This window comes from Coenobita brevimanus, chromosome 72 (genome assembly GCF_032717465.1).
Source record: "Coenobita brevimanus isolate Jiangsu-jjx chromosome 72, ASM3271746v2, whole genome shotgun sequence".
NCBI classification, from domain to species: domain Eukaryota; kingdom Metazoa; phylum Arthropoda; class Malacostraca; order Decapoda; family Coenobitidae; genus Coenobita; species Coenobita brevimanus.
Window position 1 is genome coordinate 21,695,850 of NC_137025.1, and position 25,085 is coordinate 21,720,934.

Consider the following 25,085-nt stretch of genomic DNA (forward strand, 5'->3'; position numbering starts at 1 on the left):
ATGAAGGTTGCTAGCCTCATCAGGGGATCTAGGGTGCTCCAGCCCTTGCGGTAACTATATTGTAAGGGTGAGATTGCACCGCGTGATTCTAAATGCCATCTTAAGCGAGAGTTTACCATACGTTCCATCAGTTTACATAGACAGCTAACAAGAGCAATAGGGCGATAATCTCCAGGTTATGACCCAGATTTGCCAGGTTTAAGGAATGGTAGGAGGTAAGCCTGTCTCCACTAATCAGGGAAGTTCCCATTGGACCATATAGTATTATATATTCTAAGCAGAAAGTGAAGGGCTGTCTGGGACAGATGTTTTATCATGTTGTTGTGTACACCATCAGGTCCCTCACAGGTAGAACCACAAGCAGTTAGAGCTGCTTTGAGTTCCGAGCTGCATTTGACGACAGCGTGAACTGTAAGGGCATCCGTTCTGAACGTCTTTTGGTTGTTAAAAAAGTAGGGGGGAGATGGGACCCACTGCTAATCTGGCTAAAATGGTGACCCAGAATATTGGCAATTTGAAAAGCATCGCCTATTGCTCCATCATTGGTGGTGAGGACTGGAGTCGGGGTTCGTGACCGTTTACCCGCTATTTTCCTGATGTGGGACCATATACATGGAATGGGTGTGTCCGAGATGATAGTAGAGACATAAGAAATCCAGCTGTTCTTTTTTGCTCGACGGATTGTGCGGCGAAGAACAGCATTAGCTTGCTGAAAAAGTATAAAAGCTTGGATTTCCAACGCAGTGCCCCTTTTTCTGCGGAAGCTCTTCCACCTGGCCCTCTTGACCTGGAGTGCTAAATTGCATTGGTCATTCCACCATGGCACACATTTTGATGACACGGGACGGGAGGTACGCGGAATAGAGGCTCGGGCAGCCATAAGGAGAAAAGCTCGGAAACAGGAAAGCAAAGCAGTTGGATCATGGGAGAGCAGAAGAGGAGTGGGAGGAACAGTCTGGGAAGTAAAAGTCGTCCAGTCTGCCCTACTGAAGCGCCATCGAGGAGGATCAGGGACCGGATAGTAAGATATGGGGGTTAGGAGGATTGGGAAATGGTCCGTGGCACAATAATCATTCAGGACCAACCAAGTGAAGTCCAGGGAAATCGTTGGGGTGCAGATGGATAGGTCAATGGCAGAGAAAGTTCAAGTACGGGTGTCAAAATGGGTTGGGGAATCAGAGTTAAAAATGTGAAAATCATGGGCAAGGAGGAAATCCTCCAAGGAGCGCCCACGTGCGGTTAAAACAGAGTCAGCCCAGAGGGGGTTCCGACAGTTAAAATCACCTAAAAGCAGGATAGGAGGGGGAAGGGTAGATAAAAGTCGATCGAGATCATTAAAATTGGCAGGTACTGATGGAGAAAGATATAGTGAAACCACTGTAACCCACCTGGATAGAAACACTCTGGTGAAGGTACATTTGATAGTAATTGTAACAGAAAAGTTTTGATATGGAACATCAACATGTATTAGGAGACAGGTATCATACTGGGAATGGGGTAGACACAGATATAAGATGGAATGGAGGAAGGGGGGGTGGTGAGGTGTGTTTCTTGTAGGCAAAGAATCGGTGGGTTATACTGAGAAATAAAAAACCGGAGGTCTAGCCGATGTGTGGTAAAACCGCGGATATTCCATTGTATAATGGGAGCCATGATGTAAAATAAAACTAATAACAATTTGGAAGCATGAGGTCTGGTTTCGGAAGTTTACAATGGGCCGTAAAACTACGTATGTTCCATTATAAGAAAGATATACTAATAACTTTAAATAAAAATGAATTTATGGCGGACGGGTTTCACATACTGTATTATCGAGTTGGTCCGATAGCAGGAATAGGTGCGGAGGGTGGAAGAGGCGAATAAGCAGGATGGTCACTATAGCCCGGTGGCATTGGGAGGGATAAAGGAGAGGGATTAGGACAAGAAGAGAGGGCGGCAGAAGGGGAAGGAGGGATGGGAGCAGGAGGGGGATCGGGAGCCGAATAGATTTCTTCCGTATGGAGCATTTTTTGTGGACTCAATGGTTCCTGTAAAGGAGTTGCAAGAAACTCCATAATGTCTGTGAGGGTTTCACTCTCAGTACCCATTGGGAGTGTCATCTGTGGTGTCGCCTGGGGAGTTGGAGCCAGTTGTGGAGTGGCTTGCAGAGTTGAGGTAGGGTTGGAACCATATCGTTGAGTCGAGACTGGAATATTTGTTGAAGTAGGTGTCGCGGAGAGCAAGGGACAAGCTGTACGCAATTTATGAGATGAGGGAGAATGTGTGGATTTTGTGGTACCCTTGGCATCCGATGCTGTGGGAGGCAGCCCACGTTTGGCAGAGAGAAGTGGACGGCGGGCATCACGTTGTGGCAGAGGGATTAATTGTTGATGGAGAGAAGAGGAGGAGTGAGGGGGAGCAGCAGAACTGGAAGGATGATGAGGAGAAGAGAGAGGAGTGGACAAGAAAGGCGACAAGGAGGAGGTTGAAGTAGAAGAGTCTAGAACAGAGAAAGTGTTGGAAAGAGAAACTGGAGGGATCTGAGAGTAGGAAGTAAAACAAGAAGAGGGAGAAAGGGATGTGGAAGAGGGGAGAGCAGAGACAGAGGTAGAGGAAACAACAGTGACAGTCGGAGGGGTAGGTGAGGAGGAGGAGGCAGCAGAGGAACCGGGGACTGGCGAAACCAAGGGGGCAGGTGTGTCAGATGGGGAGGTGATGGCAGAAAAGGAGTTAGAGGCTGTAGTGGTTGCCATGCGGTGGGACTGAGAAACGGCAGAGGTTGTGGGGACAGGATGGGCCACTCGAGCATAAGTCAGACGGGAAGAAAATCCCATGTCACTGGCACGTTGATGGGCTGCACGGAGGGAGAGACCTTCCTTCCAGCGAGTCCTGGAAACTTCGGATTCGAAAACGTATACTGGACAATTCCGGGACGAAGCAGTATGAGAGCCTTGGCAGTTCGGGCAGACTTGGATCTTTGCTACGCAGGCTGAGGTGTGGCTGGGTTGGGCGCAGGTAAGGCACACTGCCTCTGACCTACAGTATTTGGCTGGGTGGCCATAACACCTACAAGAAGAGCATTGTCGAGGATGAGGCATGTACTCTTTCACCTGGAGTCGTGTGCCACCAATAATCACAGAGGTGGGAAGATCGCGGTCCTTAAAGATGATTTTGGCGATGTTAGCTGAGTATTTGCGGCGCCCCTGAGGAGGAAGCGTGTAGCACTGGACAGAGAGTACTGGAAGGTGTTGGGCTGACAAGATTGCTTGTACGTCGGCTGAACATTCTGAAGAGCTGCGGTCTCCTATGGCTATATATGATGGGATCAGAACAGTTCCAGTGGCAGAATTTAGGTGGATATCTGGAACTGCCGAGATAGGGAGACAAGAGGGATCAGTAAGTGATAACACCTTCTCAGCCTGCACAGCAGTTTGTACGGTCAAGAGGACGTGATGTGAATGTGACATCGGGACCTACTTGTCGAAGGAGAGAGAGATGGAGAGTGAGGTCGTTTGTTGTCGGTTGAATGTTAAAATACTTGGGCCACGTCTGGCGGCCAAAAAGTGACGTTAATGATGGGGGATTTGGAAAGAAGGGGGGAGGAAGGAGAGGGGCGAGAGGAGAAGAAACAGAAGGATAGGACGAGGAGGAAAGGGGTGGAAAAGTAGGGGGGGGGGGATCCACCTGACTGGGAGAAGGTTTTTGAGGAGCATCTCCCGTTGCTCCTTGGGTAGGTTTTGAAAGTTCATTACTGGCCATGGTGAGCCTAATTGTATACAACGGGAATTAAACAGGTCCACTCCTGAGAGCCCGAGTCAGGAGTAAGAGCAAACAATACAAGGGCAACTGTACCCATGGTTCCCTGAGGCCGTTCGCGACTGACACAAAAGAGACAGCCTTGCATCCCATCAGCACGGCTCTCACACATTAGGAAGGTGAGAAGAAAAGAAGATAAAGGAAGGGAAAGGAAGAGAAAGGACCAAGCAAAATTAGTAGGGTCAAGGACTGGGACCCAAGGGCAGGGGAAGCAGTGCATAATGACACCACCCCCACCATCAGGACCCAGCCCCAGACCTCTGAGCCCCCCACGACTACAACGGGCTTGGTATTGGGGGGGCACAATTTCTTAATTACTGCATGAACCTTGTCAACTGCCACAAGAGGTGCCTTGATTTTCCTATTCTTCATCTCTGGTTTGTCTACTGCCAAAATAGGATCTCTGAATTTCTTGTTCTCCACCTTCAGGTCTTTAACACCTAAAGTACTAAGCTCATCGATCGAGCTTTTTGCGCAATTTCTTAAAAGGACAAGCAATGTCGATCATACAACATCCACAAAAATCTGGCGGAAGCTGGCTCCACCCCGGCTGTGACGTAGATGCCTTGTAACCAATCAGAACTAAGTGTTGGACACACAGGAGGGGGGACCCAGGCCCCTACCCAGGCAGTGGGGGGTGTACCCCCCACCTCCCTCTCACCACATCCCTCTACCCCACTACAGTACCTTGTTACTACCCTACCTCCCACCACTCTTCTCACCACCACCACCCCTCCCACACCCTCCTCATGCATCCCCCCCTCTCCCATGAGGATCCCCCTCATGTCTCCCTCCCCCACAGTCATCTGGGGGGAGGGTATTTCCCCTCCACCCTCCCTCCATGTCCCTGTACTCCACTGGGGCCCTTCCTTTGTGTCTGAGGTGGTCTCCTCCCATCCTTCCTATACACCTCCTCCTGGCCTTACCACCACCCACCCCCACCCCCTAGCACGCAGCCTCGAATAGTTTGTGTATTTTTTACGCTTTATGGTGCGTGTTTTTGAATCATTACCTGTAATTTATTTGTGTCTTTCCATAGATATGCACACCACAATCATTTTAGCTGTCTTTATTTAAAACCCACTCGAAAAAAGAAATTTTATTTCCCTAGCCAGATTAGACAGCTCGGAGGGGAGGGGAGGGGGAGGGGGAGGGGAAAGGAGGGATGGGAGGTTAGGTGAGGGGAGGGGAGGGAAGGGGAGGGAGGGGACTGGAGGTATGGGGAGGGGAGAGGAGTAGAGGATAATTTTTACTATTTATCATATTTTTATTGGGGGGTTTCATGACCAATTTCCCTTGCTATATTTGACAGGTAAGGGGATGGGTCTGTTATGATGTGGCAGGGGTAAACCAGTTCTGCTGTCGGGCCCTGCTGTGGATGTCACTGATTGCATTGCGCAGTTGACCCTTGTGCGGTGTGATGCGGTGAGGATCTGTCCGTTCTCCCCTTTGGGGCTAAGATGCAAATGAATGTGTTTGAATGGATAAGTAAATGGAGAGTGAGTCGTCCTGTCTCGGCTACCTCCCTTTCCTTGGGGGAAGCAACCTAGGTATATAAATAGATAGAGAGATAGATATTTGACAGCTTGGCAGGGAGGGAAAGGAGGAGGGGAGGTTAGGCAAGTGGAGAGGAGGAGAGGGAAGGGAAGAGAAGGGGAGGGAGGGGATTCGAGATATGGGGAGAGGAGAGGAGGGAAGGATAATTTTTACTATTTACAGTACCATATTTATTGGAGGGGTTTGCCACTATTTTATTTTTTTCTAAGCATATTACAATGGTTTATAACATCTATACACACCAAAAAAATTGATTTTTGTGAAGAAAACAGGTGCAAGTGGTGTATTTTAATTCTCACTGGGGCCGTGACAGGTAACTATTATCAATTTTGACGGGCCATAGCTCAGTAACTATTGGATCTAGGAGGGTGGGGTTTGCGTTTTCAGGTGTGTAAATTCAAGCTCTATAAATCGGACATAAAACTTTTAACTTTTGAGAAAGTAAAAAAATAGGCATGATTTTGTGTCCTGGGGGGTAGTCGAGGCTGGAGAATTGCGTACCCTAGGGGTTAAAAAGCTATATTCTGTTACTGAGAGGATCATTTTTTTTATTTTTATTTTTTCAAGCATACAGTGCTGTCTACAGACACAACTTCTTACTTGCTCCTGCCTCACTATGGGTGGCTTAAAATTTATCAAAAATATAATGTCTAACAGGCAGGAATTAATGATGTTCTGTTTTCTAATTCTTCAGATAAGACTACAGTACCGCAACTCTGGCTAATATCTCACCACTGCATTAACATGGTGTTGTAGGTATTATTCACCTACTTCAATTTCATTCAGTCTAAATTAATATAAGGAAAGCACACAATAACTGGTTTTGGAAGTAAAAAAAAAAAACTGAAATTTACCAAACAATAAAACAACCCTGTGAATAAGGTTTTCCACCATCACGTCTGTCACTACCAGTACTCCACAATAATTCTGGTTACATACACAACAGCCAGCTCTAATGCTTCTGGCTTTATCACAACAATCGGCGCACAAGACAATTATGGTCACAATGTTAATCCCTTCAATCTGATGATGTATTTTTTACTATAATCACACAATCATCAGACAATCTGCCATAATCCTGGCAATGAGAATGTTGATAAAGGCTCTATCTATGACATCCAGCTTGAAAACTCTCCTAAGCATAGTCAAATTGTCTTAACAATGAAATATGCATCATTGCAGTGAAGAGGATAGTATCTCCCACTTGCTATTTGTGGGGACAGACAAAACAGTTGACCTGTATTCGCTGGCTCCAACAAAAAAATGACTGCACAACACAACCAGGGATCATGTACTCACAGTCTCCCATTCAACTATAGTTACAACACAAACAACAGTCAATTCTTGTGCTCACAAGTTCTATAAAAACAATGACAAATTATATATACATATTCACAGTATATATATATATATATATATTTGTTTGTTTGTTTGTTTTTATGCGAGGAAGAAGGAACCAAAGGCCATGAGCCCGCAGTAACAGTTCCCTCCAAGAGAAAAACAAAATGCAATAGAGAGCCAAATTCAAGATCCGATCATTTTGAGATGCCTGGACACACTGCGTTTGAAAGACTGGAGATCATAGGCAGCAGGAAATACAGACAGAGGGAGACAGTTCCAGAGCTGACCTGTTGCATAAATGAAAGACTAGGAGTAACGGTTAACTATTGCATTAGAGAGTTGGACAGAAAAGGGATGAGAGTTTGCTGCCAGACGGGTGGTACGCGCCCGTCGTAGAGGTGGAGGAATGCAAGCAGACAGTTCAGAGGAGCAGTGACCATTAAAGTAGCGATAGAAAAGAGATAAAGATGCAACAGTGCGGCGAAGAGACAGAGGTTGAAGGGAGTCAGTAAGAAGAGGAAAGTTAATGAGACGAAAAGCCTTTGACTCCACCCTATTGAGAAGAGCTGTATGTGGGGAGCCTCCCCACACATGAGAGTCGTACTCCACACAGGGGTGGATAAAACCCCTGTATAGAGTCAACAATTGTGCAGGGGTAAAGAAAGAGCAGAGTCGGCTTAGCACACCCAATCTCTTGGAAGCAGATTTTACAAGAGATGTAATATGATCTTTCCAAGATAAGTCCTGAGTAAATGAAACCCCAAGCATGTTCAAGGATGATGCAGGATTAAGCTGAATATTATTAAACATTAGTGGGTATACCTGTGGAAGATTTTGTCGGGTTGATAGGTGTAAGAACTGAGTCTTAGATGCATTAAAAACAACCATATTATTTTTATCCCAGTCAGAGATACGAGCCAAGTCAGACATTAGGTGTGCCATAGCCCTTGTTTGCTGAAGTAAATGTTGAGATGGGCGTTGCGGGAACCGAATGGAAAGGTGAAGGGTGGAGTCATCAGCGTATGAGTGGATAGGGTTAGATGTACAGCTAAGAAGATCATTGATGAATAAAAGGAAGAGAGTTGGTGATAGGACAGAGCCCTGAGGAACACCACTGTTGATAGATCTAGGAGAAGAACGATGGCCGTCTACAACAGCTGCTATAGAACGACCAGAAAGGAAGCTAGCGATGAAGGCACAGATAGAAGGATAGAAACCGTAGGAGGGCAGTTTGGAAATTAAAGATTTATGCCAGACTCGATCGAAAACCTTTGAGATGTCAAGTGCAATGGCAAAGCTTTCGCCAAAGTCCCGAAAGGAGGATGACCAGGAGTCTGAAAGGTAGGTGAGAAGATTGCCAGTGGAGCGTCCCTGACGGAACCCGTACTGACGATCGGAAAGAAGGTTGTGATAGGAAAGATGCCTTAAAATTTTTCTATTGAGAATTGACTCAAAAACTTTTGAAATACAGGACGTTAAAGCAATTGGACGATAGTTGGAGGGTTGGGAGTGGTCACCCTTCTTTGGGACTGGCTGAATGAGAGCAAACTTCCAGCAAGAAGGAAAGGTACAAGTTGACAGACAAAGGCGAAAGAGTTTGCCTAGGCAGGATGTACGCACAGAAGCACAGTTCTTGAGAACAACAGGAGGGACCCCATCAGGCCCATATGCCTTGTTAGTACTGAGGCCAGTGATGGCAAAAAATACATCAACTGAAGAAATTTTAATGTCAGCCATGAGGAAGTCAGAGGGGGGAAGTGATGGAGGAAGAGCACCGGAATTGTCTAAGGTGGAATTGGAGGAGAAAGTCTGTGCGAAGAGATCTGCTTTATCAGTAGAAGAAATAGCTACAGAACCATCAGAGTAGAAACGAGGAGGGAAGGATGATGAGGTAAAGTTGTTAGAAAGATTTTTGGCAAGGTGCCAGAAGGAGCGGGAAGAATTCGAGTTGGAGAGTTGAGAGCATTTAGTATGGATGAAATTATTTTTAGTGGAGTGAAGAATAGACTTAGCACGATTCCGGGCAGAAATGTAAAGATGATGTGATTCAGGGGTGGGTTGGCTCTGGTACCTTTTGTAGGCACTCTCCTTGTTGCGGACAGTATTAGAACAAGCGTGATTAAACCAAGGCTTTCTTTCATTAGTCAAAGGATATGAGAAAGGAATGTATGCTTCCATGCCTAAGAGAATAACCTCCGTAATGCGCAAGGCACACTCAGATGGCTCCCGGCCAAGGAAGCAATAATCATTCCAGGGAAAATCAAAGCAGTACTGCCTGAGGGCCTCCCAGTCCGCGGCTCCAAAATGCCACAGACGACGCTTCCCTGGAGGGTCCACAGGCCGTATCGGAGTGATAGGACAGGTTAAGGTAATAAGGTTGTGATCAGAGGAGCCCAACGGAGAGAAAAGATTAACAGAGTAAGCAGAAGGATTAGTTGTGAGGAAGAGGTCAAGTATGTTGGAGCTCTCTCCAAGGCGGTCAGGGATACGGGTAGGGTGCTGTACAAGCTGCTCTAGGTCATTAAGGATAGAAAAGATGTAGGCTTGTTCACCAGGTGGATCCGTGAAAGGAGAGGAGAGCCAAAGGTGGTGGTGAACATTGAAATCTCCTAGAATGGAGATTTCAGAGAAAGGAGAAATGGATAGAATGTGTTCCATCGTAGAAGTAAGATAGTCGAAGAATTTTTGATAGTCAGTAGAATTAAGGGATAAGTAAACAGCACAGATATATTTAGTCAGAGAATCACAGGAAAGCCGAAGCCAGGGTGTGGAGAATTCAGAAGAATTGAGTTCAGGAACACGAGAGCAAGATAAGTCGTTGCGTATATATACACAACAGCCACCTTTGGCTTTGAAATGAGTATAGAGAAAGTAGGAGGATACAGAAAAGGGTTTTCTGTCAGTTGCCTCAGACAGCTGAGTCTCCGTTAGAAAAAGAAGGTGAGGTTTAGAGGAGGAGAGGTGGTGCTCAACAGAGCGAAAGTTAGAGGAAAGGCCGCGAATGTTGCAGAAATGAAGAAGAAGAGAGTCAGACAGTGGTTCCAGGCACCTCGAGTCGTCACCGGGAGAGGGGCGGATGGTGGGGGCATTTATGGTCCCCCCCCTGGGGACTCCTAGGCTTGGTGAAGAGACGCCATTTTTAAATTTTGAATAGGAAGTGTAGTGTGTACTGTGCATGTAGTTTGGTGTAGATAGTTAGAGAAATTTGTACTGGAGAGCATGCTGGCCTACTCTCTGTGTAACTGAGACACTGAAAAAGTTCAGCAAAGGGGGATGGTCAGGAACTAGTCCTGAGGGCTGATGAAACGGGAGCTCCAGCACTCCCTGTCATCAACTTTCCATCCACCTCGGGAGTACTGCTTTGCTCGACTGGTGCTGGAGTTCATGCAGCAAGTTAGGCACAGTGAAGTGAAATAGCTAACAACTGAGGTAAGCTGGGAACTTATTTCTGGATTTTGTTAGATGGATGACACTTGGCCAAAAACATATCCCCATAAAACCCAGATTATAACTGACTCGATATATGATAAATCATTATGCAATGAAATTTTTTAAATGCATCCTCATCGTCAAACGAGGGAGTGCTATACATGAATGATCTTAAGATATCCTGCTTAATAACACTCTCATGAAAAGCAAGTTGACTCTAGTATTCACTGGTTCTACTAAAACAATGACTACACAAAAAACTATGATCACAATCCAAAGACAAAACACTTAACTTTCATGATCATTAATCTATCATAACAAAGATCACTTAAAAACTGGGGATTGGATCTTAAAGTCAACTGTTTACTGTTCTCTTTTCTGTCAGTTCTTTTGATCAGATTACAACTTTATTTTTGGTTTATTCTTGCTAACTCCACACCATTTTATTCCCCTTAGGAGAGACTCGCTGAACTAGAGAAGTTACATAATGTCCTCTTTCATCCCATCATTACTAGAGATTCTTCCAAAGTTGAATAAAATCACTTGGAAGTACCAAGAATAAAATAATTTATACTAGTATGTCATCTGAGTGAAGAGGCAAAATGCACCAAATACTGTACAGTACTTCTATGCTTTAAATTCACTTGGAATATAAGTATTTTTGCATACTGTTAAACTAGGCTAAATCTGTCAGAAATTTAAATTATCTACCAATACTTAACAAAAAGCTAAACAATGTACAGGTCTACTTAAATCTAAATCATCTGAGCTGGAGCAAACGTGCTGTACAATGAATATCAATGCTTTATCTCTTATAATTAATATAAATATCTTTCAAAGTATATTTCTTTCTAGGTCCTAGGACTTAATATCAAGGTTCTACCAGAAGAATTTAAAAGATTCCCTGACTTTTACAAATAAAACTATTAAATCAAGAGTCAGTTAAATTAAAGAAGTTGTACAACCTTTAATCCATTCATAACAATAATACCTTGCATAGTTTAAACTTGCCGTCTCCAGATGACTTTATTCAGCACACAAGAGCTAAATATAAGATGACTGGAGATGGCAAGGTGTAGAAAAAATAAAAAAAAATCTTAACCTAAAAACATAAAACCCAATCTAAAAACATGAAAAATCATTATCTAAAAACATAAGACCCTTGCTGTCAAACATGAAAATCTTGGCTTAAACATAAAAATTTTGACCTAATAAACTCATTCCAATACAGGCTCACCTCTGAGCACGTGTGAGGTAGTTCAATGGTCATTTGAACTACAGTAAAATATTTCATCCATCCACTTATCATTATAGCATCTTGCGAGATCAGAAAGTGGTGGAATATAACCCATAGCACTTTGCAGTGTGATGTGTAGGCACAGGCAGTAACATGTTAAAAAATGCTAAATGTTCACTCACTACAACAGTCCACAATAAAGGAAGAGACTGACCCCTTCAGTACTATATCTTTTATACATCATTCTTTCTACCACCAGATTACTTTCCACATTACTTTATTCAGCTCAGAACAGACCTTCAGTTTTTAGATCCGGTACATAATCCATCAATCTATTTGTAACCAGAGGTCTACCCCTAACTAAATGAATTAATATGGGACAATAGCATGAATATGAACCCAATCAATTCAATAAGGCGTATTTCATTTCTACTTTTACTGCCACCTGACAATTTTATCAATCTTCTAAGGGGCCTTTCAATGCAAAGGGGCTAACCTCTTGACTTTTATTAATCTTTGGAGGGGCATTTTTATTGTGAAGGGTTGTCTCCATTAGGCATTTCACAACCAAATATCTCCCTAAGCTACTTAAAATTATATGGAGGTACCTGGAATAAAATACTGTATATAATAATTATGTCGATGGATAGAAGGGTTAACAGAACTTTCCAAATCCTGATATACCATGTCATCCCTAAACTGCAATAAATCACCTAGGGGCAGCAAGGAATAAGTGAAAAATACAACACTGCAGAGAGTGAGTTAATAAAATAGGTATCACCATGTTGAAAGGTTAAAAAATATCCACTACTTATCTTCTGTTACACAGGAGAACTCAAACAGATGTAGGAGGATGACAATACGGGTTGTAGAAAAAAATGTGAGGGCTTACAATGATGAAGCAGACAGTGCTGTCAACAGCTTCCACATGGTGAGGGAAAATGCCCGGACTTGAAGATGTAACCCTTTCCTTACAATGATTTTTTTTTTTGTCACTTGACAATTTTATTCAACTTCAGAAAAGAACTCTCATTGCAAAATTTAGGAGCTACCAATGCTAGTCCCTTCAATATGAGAAGGTTCTTCCTAAGCTGAATAAAATCATTTGTGGGTTGCAAGAATACAGTTCAAAAGAAATCATCCCCAAGCTGAGGGGTTTGACGAGATGCTGTGAAGGCGCTTCTCATGGCTCGGTGCTGGGGACGGCATGGTATGTGTAGGAGGGCCGGATGAACCACCACTGCATGATGCTATATGCCATTGCCACCAGCAACACCACACCCAACACCACCACCACACACAACACTGTACAAAGCACATATCATTAGTGTCAGCATCATCCTTAGTCTATCTGTCTAATTTTAGCCATATGCAGTGATCTCATAAGGGGTGGCCATTTGTCTTTTGAGTTATACCTCATACCAATTAATCTGGCCAGGCATGTATGGCAACACTGTTCCTGCCGAGATTCTGATTGGCTGGAGGTGTTTGTTTGATTTCGTTGTTGCTTAAACCGATACTTTATTATCAGATATGATGCTGAGTTTGTCAACAGTACAATCGTCAAAAGCAGTAAGAAATCCGTTATATACTTAACAACAATGAAATTTGCGTAGGAAGATAGAAATATGAGTCAACAAAGTATTTTAGCGGTCAAAGTCAAGGTCAGCATTCGAACAATTCCTTTAAATCTCCGACACTCGATAATATAACAGAAAATTGAGGAAACCTGCTTAATCTAAGCGTTGGTGTAACACACATTTAAATTTTAAGTTCAGCCCGTACTGTGATAATAGAGGAGATAAAATGAAATAGTTTTCCTTTAGCCTACTTTGATTTTCGAAATTTTTTCAAACCTCCCTCCCCGCAGAACTCGTCTTTTCATTAGAACTTTTCATTATTCAGAGTCGTGGCACCGTTAAACGGTGCAGACTGATCTTAAAATTTAAATGTGTGTTACACCAACGCTTAGATTAAGCAGGTTTCCTTAATTTTCTGTTATCGAGTGTCGGAGATTTAAAGGAATTGTTCGAATGCTGACCTTGACTTTGACTGCTAAAATACTTTGTTGACTCATATTTCTATCTTCCTACGCAAATTTCACTGTTGTTAAGTATATAACGGATTTCTTACTGCTTTTGACGATTGTATTGTCAACAAACTCAGCATCATATCTGATAATAAAGTATCGGTTTAAGCAACAACGAAATCGAACAAACACCTCCAGCCAATCAGAATCTCGGCAGGAACAATGTTGCCATACATGCCTGGCCAGATTAATTGGTATGAGGTATAGTGGTTCTATGGGGAGAGGCACTAACCCATCATGAACCCACTTGATGACACATAGGGAACACATGTGGGTTGGTTATATGGTTACCACCCAGCACTGAAAATGGTTTCCTGGCTTACAAGAAACCATTATGCTTGTCACTCAATGTAAAGCCACCAGAAATGTAAAGAAGAGTAATAAAAAGTGACAGCATGAATGAGGGAAATAGAAGAAGAGGAGAGCAGACACAGAAAAAGAATGATTAAGGTGAAGGAAGATGTAGGCAGCACCACATCAAGTGAGTGGATGATGGTCACCACCACCTACCACCTTAGTTATCATTATAATACAGTACAATGCTCATCATCATCTTAAATGACAATATCCATCATACTTATCACCATCTTTAAAACCATCAACAAGATTATCATAATCACCACCAAAAAGTTTCTAAATCTTCATTAACTTAGTCAAAACTGAAAAGCAGTGCTTTGTTATCATTCTGCATAACTACCATTTAATTCATACTTCCACCAAGGTTATGTTTTTTGCCTCACTTTGTTGGCACTATGGAAAAATTATTGGATGGAACTGTATTAAAATTGGCATACTGACTGAGGACCATCAGTAGATAAAAATATTAAATTCTGGGTGAAAAAGGTGCTGCTCTGGTAAAGGATGAACCTTCTGATTGTTCCTGATATTCTTGCTCCTGGCTGACAATTCACATCTGATTAGCAAAGTCCCATTACACTGAAAGGATAAAAAGGCAATCTCCAACTCAACATTACAATATGAATGATTTTACCAGTGCAGAATACAATCTACTAGTTGAAACAGCACAATATTATCTCATAAAAGCACACAAGATAAAATGAATAAAAATTTATATAAAAGTGACGTACCAAAGTGAAAGAAGAGCTCTGGACAAGTATGGAAGTGTGCATGGACAAGTTTGAAAGGAATGAGAGAGTGTTTTTGATTGGAGATATGAATGGAAAAGTAGGGAATGTGAAGGTGGATGGAGAAGTTGGAGAGCGGGGTGTGCCTGCAGAAGTGGATGAGAATGGCAGTGCTCTAGTGGACATTTGTGCAGGCAAGGGGTTGGTGATAGCCAATACCCTCTTCAGACACAAAATGATCCACAGGTGTACAGTAAAAGGCCTCTCATTCAGCATTTTCAGGACTAAGCAGGTGCAGAAAGAGAAGAATCTGCCGAATGACCAGAAAAACCTGCCAAAAAGTTTCTAACAAACATGGTCGGTCACCCCAATGCAATCACGGTATCTAGCAAGTATTATTGGTCAGCCCTAAGCACTAAATTGGCCTTCTGTTTCGTAAGGTCATATAATTACAGTATAGTGGAATAGCTCACACTGACTCTTCCATTATCTTTTTTCTATGAACACCCGCCTCCAATTTTTTCAATAATTCAGTCTTCTTGGTGATAGTCAGCACCTCATACTGTAGGTGTGTCTCTTCATAACACCAGTAAGCTTTCCACTAGTAGAGGCCATAGTGCAACACAAGAACGAGAGGATGACCATAAAATGGCACGACAAGATTTCCAAACTTTCATAAGGTTCTGCTCACAAAGCCAAGCACTCACGAGTCATGATGGCCAACGGCGCATGCAGTGTTGGCAAGCAGAAATCTTCAAAAGCGCTAAGCTCAATTTTAAAATGCGCTAAGCTGTAGGTGAATTGTTCAAACTTTTGTGCTAAACTGGAATTCAAAATGCAGTAGATATAGAAGAAAATCTAACATTTACTAGCACTAAATTATTATGAAATGCAATAGATCTAGCACTAGCAATGCCAAATTGACTGATTAGCTCAGCATATGTGCCAGAAGAGCAAAGAACTTTTATAATGGGACTATTTATGAAATCCGCCGAAAGACCGGAAATACCGTAAGACCAGCTGCCGAATGAGAGGACTTTTACTGTACGAAGCAGGCGATGAGAAGGGTGGGTGGTGAACTGAATGAATGGAAGGCAATGATTGATTGTGTGTGTGTGTGGATGATGGAATGAGGTATGTAATGGATGCAAGAGCATACAGAGATTGGGGGAGTGGGCTTTCTGACCACTGCATGGTGGTGGTGAAAGTCTATCTATCTATCTATTGCCAGATGCCTCAATCCCGTTTGGGGTGGCCACAAACAAATCGCCTCCACGTCGCCCTGTCCCCCGCCATTTCACTGCCCTGCTCCCAACTCACATTCCCCTCTCTCATATACCTCTCTACCCCATCCCTTCATCTCATCCTCGGCCTCCCCCTCCCTCTTCCCCCGTCCACCTCACTCACATACACTCTCTTCGTCAGTCTCTCACCCTCCATCCTCTCCACATGGCCAAACCACCTCAGTGTGTTCCTCATAACGCTTCCTATCACATCCATATCCACACCACAACGCTCCTTTATATCCTCATTCGTCAGCCTGTCTCTTCATGTGACTCCACACGCTCCTCTTAAATAACTCATTTCCACTACTCTCACTCTTGACTTGTGTCCTTCCAACAACGTCCAAGCTTCACTTCCATACGTTAGAGTTGGTATCACAATACTGTCATGTAGTAACTTTTTCACTACCTTGCTCACTTCCCTGTTTCTTATCACTGCTTTCAAGGAACTAGCAATCTTTCTTCCCTGCTGTACCCTTTCAAGCATTTCACCCTCCAAACCTCCATCCTTATTCACCACACTACCCAAGTACTTAAACGTACTCATATTTTCCAAGTCCTCACCATCCAACCTCGTTGTACATTCACTGACTTCACCTCTCTCAAAGACCATCACTTTACTCTTCTCTACATTCACCTTTAGATTCCATTTCTTACACACTCTCCCAAACTCATCCACCAAGCCTTGCAGCTCCTCTTCATCTTCACTCAACAACACAGTATCATCTGCAAACAACAGTACAGGGAGTTTCCTAACACTATCCTCTCTCACCAGGGCCACTCCACCATCCACTATCCTACCTTATACCTCTTTTATTACCCCATCCATGTACAGATTGAACAACCATGGAGACATGACACATCCCTGTTTCAACCCAACCTTCAAAGAGAAAAATTCACTTAGTTCACCATCCACACGCACTGCAGCCTTAGAACCATCATACATACTCTTCACAGCATTCAACAACTTCCCATCTACTCCATATATTCTTAATACTTTCCAGAATCCTTGTCTATCCACCCTGTCATATGCTTTCTCCAAATCCATGAAAGCCGCATACAACTTCTTTCCCTTCTCTAGAAACTTTTCCACTAAAGATCTAAGAATGGATATCTGATCTACACAACCTCTTCCCTTCCTAAAGCCTCCCTGTTCTTCTTCACAGCATTCAACAACTTCCCATCTACTCCATATATTCTTAATACTTTCCAGAATCCTTGTCTATCCACCCTGTCATATGCTTTCTCCAAATCCATGAAAGCCGCATACAACTTCTTTCCCTTCTCTAGAAACTTTTCCACTAAAGATCTAAGAATGGATATCTGATCTACACAACCTCTTCCCTTCCTAAAGCCTCCCTGTTCTTCTCCAACTAATTTCTCTGTTCTTTCTCTAACTCTGTCAATAAGTATCCTACCATACACTTTTCCTATTATACTAAGGAGACAAATGCCCCTATGATTACCACACACTACTTTTTCCTCTTTTCTTTTGTACAAGGAAATAATTATAACTGACTTCCAATCCTCCGGGACTCTACCTTCCTCCCAGGCCAATCTGCACATCTTCCACATCCATTCGACTACTATCTCTCCCCCATGCTTCAGCATTTCACCACACACTCCATCAATTCCTGGGGCTTTCCCCAATTTAACTTTCTTCGTTGCTTCAACAACTTCTATCCTACTGATTTCTTCCTGTCTTCTAACCTCCCTCCTTCTCCCAGCCATTCCCCAGCCACTTATACTCGCATTACTTCCATCCTGTATGTTCAACAATTCCTTAAAGTGTTCTCTCCATCTGCTCACTTTTTCTCCCTTCTCCATTAGTGATCTACCATTTTTATCTTTCATTCCCCTGCTAACCTCATTTCCCCCCTGTCTTACTCTCTTCACCTCTTTCCAGAACATTTTCTTACAGTCCCTCCACTTTACACTCAAATTCCCTCCAAATTCCTCATCCACTCTCTTCTTACTCTCTCTTACTAATCTTTTCACCTCTCTCTTTCTTTCTACATATAACTCTCTCTTCTGCCTCTCAACTTCTTCCACGCCCCTATTTCTCATCCATTCACTGTATGCTTTCTTCTTTTGTGCCACAGCCTGTCTCACCTCTTCAGTCCACCATGCTGTTCATTGCACCCTCCTCCGTCTTCTCTTCCTCCCACACACCACATCACATGCTGCACATATTTCTTCTGTAAATATCCTGCACACAACTGCCACGTCCCCCATCTGCTCCAATTCATATTTGCCCAATCGTTCCTCCACTTCTCTCTTACACTCTGCCTTTTTCTCACTCCTTCCTCTCGTCTTTCCCTTCTTCTATTTCTCCATCTTACTTGGATCCTAATTCTGGCCACCACCAAGTAGTGGTCAGAAAGTCCACTCCCCCAACCTCTATAAGCTCTTGCATCCAGTACACATCTTCGATTCGTTTCATCCACACACACATAATCAATCATTGCCCTCCTTTCATTCAGTTCACCACCCACCCTTCTCATCACTTGCCATGTATACCTGTGGATCATTTTATGTCTGAAGAGGGTATTGGCTACTACCAACCCCCTCCCAGCACAAATGTCCACTAACGCACTGTCATTCTCATCTATCTCAGCAGGCACGCCCCACTCACCAACTATTCCATCCACCTTCACATTCCCTACTTTACCATTCATATCACCAATCAAAAACACTCTCTCATTCCTTCCAAACTTTTCCATGCACACTTCCACATTTGTCCAGAACTCTTCTCTCACTCTGCTAGCACGATCTTGCGCTGGCGCATACACACACACAATCGCCCACATTTGTATTCCAACTTTCAACTTTACCCACACAATCCTTGACCCAACTGATCCATACTGTATTATGCTCTTCTTCCATCTTTTACTCACAACTATACATACTCCTTCCTTTGCCCTCTCATTCTCACCTACTCCTGCACATATACCCCATCCATACTCCCATTCTCTCACTCTTTCTCCTCTCCATTTTGTTTGTTATTCCACATACATCCACTTTCGCACCCTCAAGCACCTGGACAATCTCTCTCTTTTTCACCTCATCATTCGCTCCTCTTACATTCCATGTAGCCATTACCAAGTCCTTTGTCCAGTCCTGGGTCATCATCGTTAGGTCAGTCCTTGTCCGAGGCTTCTTGTTTTTTTTTTTTAGTTAGCTGTTTTCCGGGGAGTGCCACTAACCCTCCGCCAACCCTTTTAGTCGCCTTTTACGACAAGCAGGGATACTGGGGGAGTATTCTTGAAAAACCCCCCTACCCCCAGGGGTAAAAGTCAAGGTTCTAATGAAATGGAGTAGGAGAAGGAAAGGATAGGAGGAAGTAGTCCATACAAGGAGGGTAGAAAGGTTGCAAGAGGATGGAAAAAAGGCAGAATGTTAGAGACAGAGGTGAAGGAGCGATTGGGTAAATATGATTTGGAGCAGATGGGGGAAGTGGAAGGTGTGTGCAAGATATTCACAGAAGAAATCTGCAACATGTGAGGTGGTGTGTGAGGTGAAGACAAGACGAAAAGGGGTGCAGGGAACAGCATGATGGAATGAAGAGGTGAGACAGGCTGTGGCACAAAAGAAGAATACACATAGTGAGTGGATGAGAAACAGGGGCGTGGAGGAAGTTCAAAGACGGAAAAGAGAGTTATGTGTAGAGAGGAAGAGAGAGGCGAACAGATTAGTAAGAGAGAGTAAGAAGATACTGGATGTGGAATTTAGAAGGAATTTGAGTGTTATGTGGAGGGAATGTAAGAAAATGTTCTGGAAAGAGGTCAACAGAGTTAGACAAGGTGATAAATACATAAGTCAGGGAGTAAAACATAAAAATGGTAGATTCCTAGTGGAGAATAGAGAAAAAGTGAGCAGATGGAGAGAACACTTTAAGAAATTATTGAACAAAGAGAATGAGAGGAATGTGAGTATAAGTGGCTGGGGAATGGTTGGGAGAAGGACAGAAGTGAGAAGAGAAGAAGAAATCAGTAGGATGGAAGTGGCAGAAGTAATCAAGAATGTAAAAATGGGGAAAGCCCCAGGAATTGATAGAGTGTATGGTGAAATGCTAAAGCATGGGGGAGAGATAGCAGCAGAATGGATATGGAAGATTTGCAGATTGGCCTGAGAGGAAAGAAGAGTCCCAGAGGATTGAAAGTCAGGTTTAATTATTCCCCTGTACAAAGGAAAAGGGGAAAATTAAGTGTGTGGTAATCAAAGAGGCATTTGTCTTCTTAGTGTAACAGGAAAAGTATATGGGAGGATACTTACTGACAGAGTTAGTGAAATAACAGAAGAATTAGTTGGAGAAGAACAGGGAGGTTTTAGGAGGTTTTAGAGAGGGAAGAGATTGTGTAGATCAGATATTCATTCTTAGGTCTTTGGTAGAAAAGTTTCCAGAGAAGGGAAAGAAGTTGCATGCGGCCTTTGTGGATTCGGAGAAAACATATGACAGGGTGGGTAGACATGGAATGTGGAAAGTATTATGAATATATGGAATAAATGGGAAGTTATTGAATGCCATGAAGATTATGCATGAAGGGGCTATGGCTGCAGTGCATGTGGATAGTGAACTGAGTGAAATTTTCTATTTGAAGGTTGGATTGAAACAGGGACGTGTCAAGTGCCACACGTCCCCATGGTTGTTCAATCTGTTTATGGAAGCCGTTATAAAAGAGGTACAAGGTTGGGCAGTGAATGTTCAAACAACCCTAATGAGAGAAAGCAGTGTTTGGAAATTCCTCGTTCTATTGTCTGCAGATGATACTGTATTGTTAAGTGAAGATGAAGGGGAACTGCTAGGCTTGGTGATTGAGTCTGGGAGAGTATGTAAGAAATGGAATCTAAAGGTGATTGCAGGGAAGAGTAAAGTTATGGTCTTCAAGAGAAATAAAGCCACTGAAAGTACACTTAGACTGGATGAGGAGGAAATGGAAAATGTGAGTGCATTAGTGTGATGAGTATGGAGGGAAGGTTAGAGGGTGAAGTGCTTGAAAAGGTAAAACATGGAATAAAGGTTGGTGGTTCATTGAAAGCAGTGATAAAGAACAGGGAAGTCAGCATGGAAGTAAAAAGGCCGCTGCATAACAGTATTGTGATACCAACCCGAACGTATGGATGTGAAGCTTGGACCTTGTTGGAAGAACACAAGACAAGCATGAGAGCAGTGGAAATGAGTTACTTGGAAGAAGCAGGTGGAGTTACATGGAGAGACAGACTGACAAATGAGGAAGTGAAGGAGCGTTGTGGTGTGGATGTGAATGTGACAGAAAGCGTTAGAAGAAATACACTGAAGTGGTTTGGCCATGTGGAGAGGGTGGAGAGAGAGAGAGAGAGAGAGAGAGAGAGATGCAGAGTGTATGCGAGTGAGGTGGAGGGGGGGAGAGGAAGAAGGAGGCCAAGGATGATATGGAGGGATGGAGTGGAGAGGTATATGAGAGAGGGGGATGTGAGCTGGGAGCAGGGCAGTGAAACGTTGTCAGACAGCAATATGGAGGAGATTTGTCTGTGGCCACCCTTTACGGAATTGAAGCATCTGGCAACACATAGACCAAAGTGTTACTAAAAGGCAACACATTTCCCATACCTGTGACAGACCCAGGTAATAATACTAATTGTTTCTCATGACCCCCTCATGTCATGAGAGGAGCTTACTGAAGTTGAAGCCACCTGTGAAATGGTAAGTAAATACAGTACATATATGGTACTGTGTGGCCCATTTCACTGGGCTCTCTGTTAGCAGATTCTCCTGCCTTTGTGTATTCTTTTTCTAATTTCTGCATCCCACCCACACGATATGAAAATACAGGAAATCTGATGACAATGATGATGATGATGCTGATGACAACAACGACAAAGATGATGGTGCTGATGGCAATAATGATGATGATAATGATTATTATAACAATGATGCTGACTGTGGTGGTTACACAATGGAGGGTACAATCAAGGAGAAAGGAAAGGAAAGGAAATCATAAAAGTCTGTCAAGAGATCACCTTCATCTACCAATAATATCATCAGTGATGGGCAGGTGCACAAACACTTGCACAAAGCGCAATTGCGCACCCTTGCACTCCGGTGATATCGTTTGCACACTGCGCACCGCACGAGACCATACGCAATTTTGCGCTTGCGCACATGAAAAGGCAGGTGCGCAAGCGCAAACTTAGTTGCGCTTGCACAACTAAATTTGCGCTTGCGCACCTGCCTTGTGGACTGCACACTGCGCAATCCAAGGGACACATGGTCTTCCAGGGGACACGTGGTGGGAGCTTCCCGCATGGCTGGACAAGGGATGGGGGAGGCTGGGGCGGGTCGCGAGGGTGGGATGATGCTTGGTGGGGGGAGGAGGGAGGGAAGGGGGTAGTAGCATTAATATGCTTCAACAGATAATATATTTTTAATATTTCTAATGTATTATCATTATAGTAAATGATGATAAATATACATTTGTATTTATTAAGATTAGCATATGCAATTCCTTACAAAAACCATTAAAACATATTATTTAAATCAAATATCCACAGCCTAATAATTTATTAGGCTGTGGATATTTGATTTAAATACTGTTTTCATGATTTTTTATTTTTTGTAACGAATTACGTATGCTATTGTATATCTATATTGAATTATTAATTGTCTTGACAAGACAAGAGAGAAAGAGAGATAAAGAGCATTATTCTGAGAGAGAGAGAGAGAGAGAGAGAGAGAGAGAGAGAGAGAGAGAGAAAATAAATATGTGGGAATGGCAAAGGAGCGTCCCTTCGAGTGAGGAGATAAGGCATAAACTTCGTCCCTCTTCTCTCTCTTATTCTCCATTCCTTCCCTCCTCTCTCTCTTATTCTCCATTCCTTCCCTCCTCTCTCTCTTATTCTCCATTCCCTCCCTCCTCTGTCGGAGAGAGAGAGAGAGAGAGAGAGAGAGAGAGAGAGAGTTGATGATACAGTAATCACGTGATCTTTGGCAATGCCTTGGTAAATAAAGGCTGTTTTTCCCGGACAATGACCTACTGTACCTCAGTCACCGTGGGTGGTGGGCAGGCTGCTACTTTAGTAAATTATTTAATTATACCAATATATATTTTACAGTAATTCCCAAAAATATATGCAAATGATTTGTGCCGGCGCTTTGCGACATTGCACAAGCTAAATATTAGATTGCGCACTTGCGCAAATTACAAATAAGAGAAAATAATAATAAAAAATAAAAGTAAGTAGGTATGCTGTTTTATTTAAATATCCCAATATTTTTCGGTAATTCCCAAAAATATATGCAAATCATTTGCGCTTGCGCTTTGCAACATTGCGCAAGCTAAATATTTGTCAGATTGCGCATTTGCACTTGAGCAAGGTAGTGAACTGTGGATTGCGCTTTGCGCCTGCGCAAGGTCCGTCTTCGTTTGCGCTGCCCACCACTGAATATCATATCATGTACCTAAAATAAAAAAAAGAAGTCCTTGTAACATACAGTAAATACAAATATCTGTACTGTATACTACATATGACTTTCTCTCATTCCTTTGTACCCACCCAATTAACTATCCATCAGACATACCTACAGAACATACTGTACGGACACCAACACAACTACGGTACAATGGGGTATCACTGTATCAGTGTGATAATATTGGCAATTTTTTTTTATTCACCAAAAACTAAGGAATACATCCCAAATGTTTTTTTTTTTCCCATTTCTTATTATGAAAGGCTTAGTTTGAAACCAATTTTGAGTTTATTACATTGTGGAATGTTGATTGACAGAGAATTATGAGAGACATATCAAAGATTGAAAATTGAACCAAGAAATAAGTTTGTGTGTTGCACCTGGAAAGCCCACTTGGATCAAACCTGTTTACCTCCTGCATACTATGGATAATATAGGGTACCTTTTGCCCATAAACAATTAACTAATATCTGGTAATACATAGACTTAATAGCCATGCTCCAAGGTTGGGTAATGTCGATGCACAGTACCTGGGGGGGTAATACCGTAATCAGTTTAAACAATGAATTTTTGTCTTTAGGAGCTGCATTAATCCATGGGCTGAGGCAAGGGGTCATGCAAACTTTCCCCATGATGCAGCGAAATGGCAATTTTGATCACTGTTACAGATTTCCATGAAATGTATATCAGTGGATAGGAATTTCAACGTGCAGCTACCCACATTATTTTTCTCTTTTTAATCAGCATAGTTTTGGGGAAATTATTGTCAGAAATTGCATTTCTGGCAGGAACATGAAAAATATGCTGAGAGAGAGAGAGAGAGAGAGAGAGAGAGAGAGAGAGAGAGAGAGAGAGAGAGCAATGCATATTGGTCTTTGAGAGGAGTGATGTCAGTGAATGTACAGTGAGGCTGGATGAGGAGGAAATGGAAAATGAGAGAGAGAGAGAGAGAGAGAGAGAGAGAGAGAGAGAGAGAGAGAGAGAGCAATGCATATCGGTATTCGAGAGAAGTGAAGTCAGTGAATATACAGTGTGGCTGGATGAGGAGGAAATGGAAAATGTGAGAGCGTTTCAGTACTTGGGTAGTGTGATGAGTAAGGATGGGAGTTCAGAGGGTGAAGTGCTTGAAAGGGTGCAACAGGGAAGAAAGGTTGCTGGTTCTTTGGAAGTAATGATAAGAAACAGGGAAGTGTGCATGGATGTGAAAAAGCTATTACATAACAGTATTGTGATACCAACTCTTAACATATGGAAGTGAAGCTTGGACCTTGTTGGTGGGACAGAAATCAGGAGTGAAAGCAGTGGAAATGAGTTATTTGAGTGGAGCATGTGGAGTCACATAGAGAGACAGAGTGACAAATGAGGAAGTGAAGGAGCGTTGTGATAAGGATGTGGATGTGATAGGAAGCGTTAGGAGAAACACACTGAGGTGGTTTGGACATGTGGAGAGGATGGAGAATTAGAGACTGATGAGTAGAGTGTATGTGAGTGAGGTGGAGGAGGGGAGAGGGAGGGAGAGGCCAAGGATGAGATGGAGGGATGGAGTGGAGAGGTATATGAGAGAGGGGGGTGTGAGGTGGAAGCAGGGCAGTGAAATAGCAGGGGACAGGGCAACATGGAGGCGATTTGTTTGTGGCTACCCCTTATGGGGCTGAGGTGTCTGGCAATAGATAGATAGATTATTATTATTATTATTATTATTATTATTAGTTATTATTATTATTATGCGGCAACCACTGAGTCTGAAAGTAATGCAGGTGATTATGCTGGAAGAAGAAAATATCCAATTAAAAGAGAAGAGTCACCCAATTTATAAATGATG

General features: G+C 43.0%; 1 protein-coding gene across 1 annotated transcript in view; it reads right to left on the minus strand.

The window, feature by feature from the left end:
* Positions 1–12,542: 12,542 nt before the first annotated feature.
* LOC145407073 (prostatic acid phosphatase-like) overlaps positions 12,543–25,085 on the minus strand; it is a 483,117-nt gene continuing 470,574 nt past the window's right edge. The window contains exon 8 of the mRNA XM_080278097.1: positions 12,543–12,664. Coding sequence (XP_080134223.1) covers positions 12,543–12,664 — 122 coding nt within the window. The remainder of the gene's footprint in view (positions 12,665–25,085) is intronic.